This window comes from Monodelphis domestica, chromosome 4 (assembly GCF_027887165.1).
Source record: "Monodelphis domestica isolate mMonDom1 chromosome 4, mMonDom1.pri, whole genome shotgun sequence".
NCBI classification, from domain to species: Eukaryota; Metazoa; Chordata; class Mammalia; order Didelphimorphia; family Didelphidae; genus Monodelphis; species Monodelphis domestica.
The window spans coordinates 254,322,468-254,330,862 of NC_077230.1; the positions used below are offsets into that span (position 1 = coordinate 254,322,468).

General features: G+C 38.0%; 1 protein-coding gene across 1 annotated transcript in view; it reads left to right on the forward strand.

Annotated features, from left to right (window-relative positions):
- TMEM123 (transmembrane protein 123) overlaps positions 1–6,205 on the forward strand; it is a 66,508-nt gene extending 60,303 nt beyond the window's left edge. The window contains exon 4 of the mRNA XM_007494973.3: positions 3,880–6,205. Within this exon, the coding sequence (XP_007495035.2) occupies positions 3,880–3,904 (25 nt within the window). The 3' untranslated portion in view covers positions 3,905–6,205. The remainder of the gene's footprint in view (positions 1–3,879) is intronic.
- Positions 6,206–8,395: the final 2,190 nt, after the last annotated feature.

Sequence of the window (8,395 nt, forward strand, 5' to 3'; positions counted from 1 at the left end):
CCATAATTTATATTCTTTTGATATCGATTGTGATATTGAATTTATACAAATTATATTTGTAATTTCCTCATAGTACTTAACTGCCTTTTCTCCACCCTCTTCTGTTCATGCCAACATTCCATCAGAGACATGGCCCTGGCCTGGAAGGCAGATGATACACATTTGAGAGGACACTCACACCCATCCCTTCTTTTCTCTCATGTTGCAGCTTTTTCATCATTTCCTAACCCTTCTCAGCTACCATCATAATATGTGCATCTTAGTTGGGTTTTCCAGAATCCAAGTTTATAATTTTTCCATTCAGGCTTTCATTCCTCCACCTGAAAAGTTTTCCTGTGTTCTATTTCTATGAGCATGTGGCATTTTAAATCTTCTTTAAATCTAAAATATTTAGTCATAATTCTTATAGTCAAAATTCCTTTAAAATATGACTCCAATTTTAAAAATTATTTCTCTAGATAGTTACAGATGCAGTAGACTGGTCTTCTGTGTCTTTGCTTGCATGATTCTTTAGCCTTGGAATGGGATTTCCCATTTTTGATTGAAATTCCTTCTTTATGTAAGGCTCAAAATAGGAATGTCTAGCCCAATGTGTCCCAGCCTCCACAGGATCTCACTTTATTCAAATTTCTCATTGGACTTGATCAAAGCGTCACTCCTTGGCACAGTCACTCATGTGCTCCGATGTGTTGTGTGAATGTCTTTTTCTCCCTGTTGTGTTGTAAGCCCCTGAGGTCAGGGCCTAAATATATTATAACTCTTTATTTCTCTGGCAGCTCAGCATGGTCTCTCGTATGTAGAGTTTGTTGAATGGTCTAGCATTGTATCTTCTTATCAGAGTTAATCTATTTACTTGGATCAATTTGGATGTTCTTCCCATAACTTTTGCTAAAGTGTGCAGTGGCTGGATAACACGTACTTTGAATCATCCCACCTGACACTTGCTGTAGCGACACAATAATGGACAAGACACAAAAACGCCTGTGAGCCTCAGTTTCCTCATCTGTCACGTGGAGACTCTAATGCAGGGAATCCCAAAAGGCTCAGTATAGTTTAAATTTCAATAACTTCAGAACTATAAATGCATCCTTCAGGTATACAAAAAAAAATTAGAATGTTACGTTTTGAAATATTGATATATTTCTTTTTACATTCCCACATAACCATCACCGTGCTCTATACATTACTCTAGTCAGCTTCCAAATTCTGCTAAAAACTTTCATTAGCTGCTTCTCAGTGACTGAAAGGATTGAATTTGTGATTTTAGCCTGAAGATCACATAAGGAATGAAGTTTCAGTGCATATACAACAGTTTTGTCGTGATTTTTACCCATCCATCCCCCAAGAAAAAAGACTAATGGAAATAGATGGGGTGACCAGCCTGGCCAAGGAAGATTTCTTCTCTCAGTTTTCTGATCTGAGAAAAGTGCCGTCCAGAAATGGTTACACTCAAATGAATGATGACGAGATGCCCCCATCTTGTTAAAATTAAATTTAAACTATTCCAAATTAATTAATTAACTAATCAATTAATTAAATTAGTGTAGAATAATTAAATAAGTGTAGAATAAAGCCAGTAAACCTTCAAATTTCAAACTTCTGAAGTTCTTAAAGGTTAAAACTGTATTAAGACTTTTGGAATACTCTTTTATTTCCCTCATAAAACTGGAATGAGATTAAGTATGCAGAGTGCTTTGCATGCTTCAAAGCACTAAATCGATGTTGGCCTCTTGTTATTCTAAAGTTGGGTGGCCAGAGCTGCCCACAGGTTTCAAGTTCAGATTGGCTTTGGTTTTAATATTTGTCCTTCAAACAAAAGTTATAGAACATATTTACACTTCTAAGTTATGCTTGATTACTTTCTCTTTCCTGTTTAAACAGTTACTATCTTTTGGTCATTAGTCATCAAACACTTTAAACTAGCCCTCTGTAGTTACACTTCAATGTTCTACTTCCATATCTTAATTTATAAAAGGGTCAAAGGAAGGATTGATAGTCCCGCTCTCAAATTATCAACCTACAAAGACCAAATTTTAAAGTATCAAATCTCATGAGATAATTCAGATTTATACAGAAACATGTTGCCACATAAATGTTATCCATAATTCATCAGAATAATACGTTAGGTTTAGTTTTCAAATACCTAAACAAAAATAATAGCATTTTTAAGCTCAAGAAACAGTCAGATGATAGCAAATGTTCAGAAAGTTAATTGAATTGAGAAACATCATGACATGTTCTTTATTTTTCTGAAGCAGCAACGGTTCTATCCTAGAGTCCATGGACTTGTTTTAAAAAAGATTTTTGTATCTGTATTTCTCATATTTGTTTTCCTTCATAATCCTCTTTTATGCATTGAAAAACATTCTGAGAAGGGATCACAAGATTTCACAGAATTCCACAACATAAAAAATTCTAAGGACCTGTGTTCTGATTTATTTTCACCTGGTTTAAAAAAAAAATCTAGGTGCTATTTATCAGTACAAATTTGGAAAAATCCACTCATGTTTTTTTGTTTGTCCAATCTACAGATTCAAGAAAATGCTTGATGTGATTCAAATCCAGTCAGCTCAGAAATGCTTTTTTAAATATGCCCTGAATTTTTGTTGTCTATCACCTTCCCAAACTTTACCATCAAACCAAAAGCCTTGACTTGATCAATCTATTTCTTCTTTTTTTAAATGCCATCATCTTTTGTGAGATCAGAATTATCAAGCTAGCCAACAATGTAGTAACTTTGTCCAAATTCTACCGTTCTTGAAACTCTTGTGGCCAGTAGAATATAGATCATTTTAACCATTACAGACTTGGTCTTTTCTCACAACTGCAGGCTCCATGACTTTGCTCACCTGCTTTGAGCTGCCATGAGGACTTGGATCTCTCAGCAATGGCACTCTACTGGCAGGAGCACACCTTGTTCTGCAAAGGGGGGCTTGGTTTTTATAGTCAGTATGTAGTGAAATAAAATCCATAAAGAGAAACAAAGTTTTATTTCCATTAAATTATCATTTTTAAAGTAAATTGATGTTAGTGATCAGGTTTAGTTGTAAATATAGTAACTTCTAACTGAGTGTTGAGTCTGGAATCAGGAAGACCTGAGTTCAGTTCTGATCTCAGACACTTACTAGCCATATGACCCTGGTCAAGTCACTTAACCTCTGCTTGCTCTTCTGTAAAACGCTTAATAACAGCACCTACCTCCTAGAGTTGCTATGAAGATCAGATCATTGTAAAGTGCTTACTCTAGTGTTTGCTATTATTTAGTCATATGATTTGATAAATTCTCTTTGGCACTAAGGGGAACATATGGTTGAGTAAAATAGTTCTTGTCTTCTAGCAGCCAAAGATTTAGAAGATTTAAAAATTCTGGAATCCTAAACCTTTCTTTCATCTATGTGGGAATTTTTCCCTTCCTGAAATGTCTGAAATCATGAGTTGTTCTTCCCAAAAATAAAGTCACCATGTAGCATCCACTCTAAATGTGACGGATCTCTCTAAATGTAGTGAGGCTGGTCCTTAGGTTACCCCCGGTCTGGCACCAGGCAGAGACTTTTGAAGCCCTTCTAACTTGATTAAAGCCTGGCCAGAATTCCTCACCTCCTAGAACTCAGAACCACATGAGGAGACATCCAGAAAAAACAGTGAAGAAGTTAGTTTCCTTGAATTAAAAAAAAAAAGCCTAGCTAAAATTTGAGAGTGCTGACTAGCATTTCTAGCTGTCTGTTTCTTCTCATCAAGGACACTTTTATGTAAGAGAAACACAGCAGAGCAATGGAAATGAGTCCAGATTGTCTTTCTCAAAGTAGCTTTCTTAATGAACATGGATCCTTAGTACTACTGCAAAACAGAGAATAATTCTATTATTTCATGTTGTTACAGTGATGAACACGATGCTATCATTTAAAGAAAATCATCTGAGAACCAAAGCAAAGGAAGATGGTGCAACCCTCGTCATTAATTTTGGAAAATGTTTCCCTCTTGAAAAACATATAAACAGATAATTCCCACCAAGTAAAATATAGTCTATGAATGTGGTTACTCAAGGTAAAAAGAGTTGTTTGCATTCGTTCTTGTTTTGTTTTGCTTTGTTTTTTAATGAAAAGACTTGACTGTTTCAAGATCACAAATTAATAGAAAGCTTGTGTACTCTTTCCACATATACACTTAAAAATAAATGAGTTTCGACACAGTAAAAGCCATTCACGGTGGTGTGAAATTGGCTCCAAGACTCAGCAATTGGAAGGCAGCCACCCAAAAGGCAGAGATATCATCTGGGCATCCACTGCCTCCTCAGTGGATCCACACTCTCCCCTGGGACATGAGAAGTGCCCCGAGAAGTGCCAGCTTTCCCAGTCTGCCAGTGGGCTAGATAAAGCAGAAACTACTCTGCCTGCTAATGGAGATTGGGGGTGCCGATCATAATCAGTCTTAAAATGGGGCCCTTGTTTCCTCAACCATACAATATTATTCAGGGTAGTTTATTAAAATCCCCCTCTAAGCCTTCCCCAAATTTTAAAGAGTAACCCCAAAGTTTTGCTTTTAGAGAGTTTTACCTAGCTGTGTTCCATGAAGGATGCCAGCTGGGAAGTTTGGATTTTTATTTTTTAAGTACTTTCCACTTGAGCTTTTTTTAATGGTAGTTGATGGGCAGCCTTATTTTTTTACTTTTCCTTGCCATGCTTTCAGCACATTATGTTTACCGTGTGATTACAGACTCTTACGAACAAAACAAATCAGATTGGCAAGACAGGAAAGCGCTTACACTGTAGATTTTTTTTTTTACTACTGTGAACATTTAGATTGCCACTGGAAATTGCTTCTGGTTCAACTACATTCAGAAATGTCTAAGGAAGGCTCTCCCCCCCTCATTTACAACAATTTTACTCTTTTTGTGACTCCTGGCCTCTTGTAGGACAGTTGTAGAGAGCAGAGATCGTACATCATGAAAGTGACACTCGTATTAGCAAAAAAAAAAAAAGTATTGTTGGACATGATTCAGAGTCATTCACTGCCCAAGACTGTTCTCTGTGAATCTCAGGGCAAGTGACGAGCGGGATATCTAGTCACACTGAAGGCAACCAAAGTAAACCATCCTAAAATCTATCTATCGAAGGTGCCAAGAAGACTCCATTCATGAGACCAGAAGGAATATTTTTCTAACCAGTTCTTGCTTGCAGAAAATCCTTGGCATCTGATGGACGTTAAATGGTGGTTGTACCCTGTGGCCAAGAGATGTAATCAATATCGGGCCAGCAGCCGCTGATCCAGAGACTAGAGTCCATTTAGTAAGAAAGATGTGATGGGGGCCCCGTGTGATATGGAATCGGCCAAACGGGAGCCTCTCTAACCCCACGTCGGTCGCTCTGCCATTCAATGCTTTTGTTTCCTCCTTCATAAAAATAAATGAGCGTGAGAATAGGAAGACCTGTCTTCTTCCTAAGTCTGGTGCGGGAATTGGTGTTTTCTCGGTTTGTTCCACACCACCCTGTGAGACTGCTGTTGGAAGTCTATGGGAACTTGTGTGGAGCAGCCCTCCTGAGTTGTTCTAAAATACTTGTGTCACACTTTGAAGATGACAAGCTCCTGAAATTCTGAATATCATTATTTGCTTTAAAAATGTTCTACTTTGTCTTCTGCTTTTGAACAATTGATATTGCTTTCCTCCTATTTTTTACATGACAGTATAATTTGTTAATATGATAATATCATTATTTACAAAAGCCAACTCCATTATCTGTTCCTCTTAATCCCTTTTCCCCTACCCCCCAAAATTAGAGCAACTAATACAGATAATCAGAAGTAATTTTTATTTGACTTGGTATTACATTCTGGCATTTTTGATTGTGTATTTATTCTCTTAATTATGTTGACTTAGGCAGATATTAAAATTAGTTTGCATTCGGCTGACTTGACAAAAGATGAACATAGTCCAGGTGCACAGCTGGGTGATGAACAGAAACTAGCCCAAGCTCAAAAATTTTCCATAAATAATACAGAGAAGAAATAAGATGGTTGAGAGTTGGCAGCATATTTAAACAATTTAAATTTTGTTTTTTCAAAAATTTTTAAAGTAAATTCCTGTTTCCTTTTTGTTTTTCCTTTTCTTTTGTTATGGTAACCAGCATTTGGGTATATTGTTGTTATTGCTAAGGTCTATTTTTAGATAAGTAATAAAATGAAAATTTGCACTTCAAAAACAAAAAAATAGTTCCAGTGTTCTGATTTATTTAATTTGATTTAAGCACAAAGGCAATCAACAGCAAAAGTCTGAAAGACAAGGCAGCTGACAGGTGCTAAACAGACACTATAAAGTATTTTGACATAAAAACTGGTTTGGGTTTTCTTTGGGGGGTGAGAGAAGAGGGATAGCAGTGATCACCCCATAATTCAAAATTGCATTTGCACATTAAGCAAAACATAGTAATTCCTTCATTTAGCAAACATTTATGGAGAAGCTTCACTGCCAAAAATCACACCAAATATCATTGCCTGGGGAATCATGCAGCAAATTTGTTAATTTTATTGGGTGGTGGTGGTTTTTTTGGTTTGTTTATTTTTTACCTTACCATTTCAGTCAAGCAGGAAGGACTAGGCAGTTGGGGTTAAGTCACTTGTTAAGGGTTACATAGCTAGGAAGTGTCTTGAGAAGAGATTTGATCTCCCATCTTTGGACCCAGCTCTCAACCCACTGAGTCATCTAGCTGTCCCTTCTTCTTGTTTTTAAACTGTCTCTGTTGCTGGGTGTTATAGTGATCTAGTCTTACGTGAGATTAAAACATGACTTACAGTAGTGAGACATTTTGGATGAAAGGATGCTGTCTTCTAAGTTTTTTGACAAGTCAAACTATATCCCCACTCATGAACAGTCTGAATTTGTTATAGCTGAATACTGAGTAGTCAAACCACCACTATTAATATTCTTTTCTCATTAGAACATGAGCTTTGTGAGGGCAAGGCTAATCATTTTCTATTCTTTCCACCAGTGCTTAATAAATGAATGTGTGTTGACCTACAAAGAAGAAAATTAAACTTTTTTAAAATCCAAACTTTGTGATTTCCGAATGTAGGGAACTTCCTCTACCAAAGCATATTTGCTAATGAGCCTAGTTTTTAATATTTAGAGTTGTTTGAGTTCACACAAGACTTCTTAGAACACACATTTTCCTGACTTTGATGCCAATTCATTATTTCCCTACAAATGTTTAAAGGTACTAAATTTTACTTTCCCATTTCCATTTCATGTATAGGCTTGTGCTTCTAGTTCTGGCTAATATGGCCCCTTTCCATTCCCCCCACAGCAATGACTCAGTTTGAACTACAATACACATTTCTCAAGAGGAAGTGGGCAGTGTTCCACATTAGCCATCTGAAGGAAGAAGAGAGGAAAGCAAAGTAGTGTAGAGAATCTTGGCTAGAGGGAAAGGGGACTAGAAATCAATCTGGGGCGGGTCCTTTTTTACCCACAGAATTGCTGTTGGAAGGGAGCCAACCATTCTTGAAATTGAAAGGAAAAGGAGGGGAGTGTTAGAAATGAGGTATGGTATAAGGGAGGACCCCAAAAATCAAATGGAGCCTGAGTATAAAAATATATGGTTCATGAGCAGATAAATCATCAAAACTAGGAAAGACAAGGAAAAAATGAGTAAAACAATTTTAAGGCCAAAATATATTGAAAAACAGAGTTCTATGAAGAAAAACCAAAAATTATCAATAAAAAGAATTTTGTGGGTTCCCCAGGAATCAAAACTGTCAAAATCTTTTTAATGGCTTGAACAGGGAAAACTCTTAAAATAATGGAGTAGGGAGGGTGGAGTCAAGATGGCAGCTTAGCAAGCAGCAAAAGTTCAGACCTCAGTGGAAGACCCTTCCTTACCGATACAGACTGAATGCTCCTAGGGCACCGAAATTCAAGCTGAATAACAGGACAGAAGCGGGGAACCCTCCTTCTGGACTCAAATCAAAAGATACGCCCCCCCCCCCCCAAAAGCCAGAATCCGAGAATACTCAGGGCTAAGGGGAAGGCAGAGGGTAGGTCCCAGGACCCCTCCCCCACAACCCAGAGGGCTGAGCCCCCAGCAGCAGTGGGAACCTCTGAGCAGGCAAAGGTGCTGGTTTGCAGGATCTACCTGTGAGCAGTGGGGCACCAGGCTCAGAACATCCAGCTTGGACAGCGGGGAGGAAGCCAGGGAGAAACGGGCTGTGGCTGGATCCCTCCATCAGGCTCCAGTCTCACCATTGCCTCGAGGCACAACCAGACCAATCCAATTAAACCTAATCCCATCAGAACTCCTCAGAGTTTAGGGAGGCTGGCAAAGGCACTTGCGGACAGCAGAGAAGCAGCTGGAGAGAACTGGAGAGAGCCTGGGCGGCCCAGCCTTCCAGGAGTCTTCAGAGC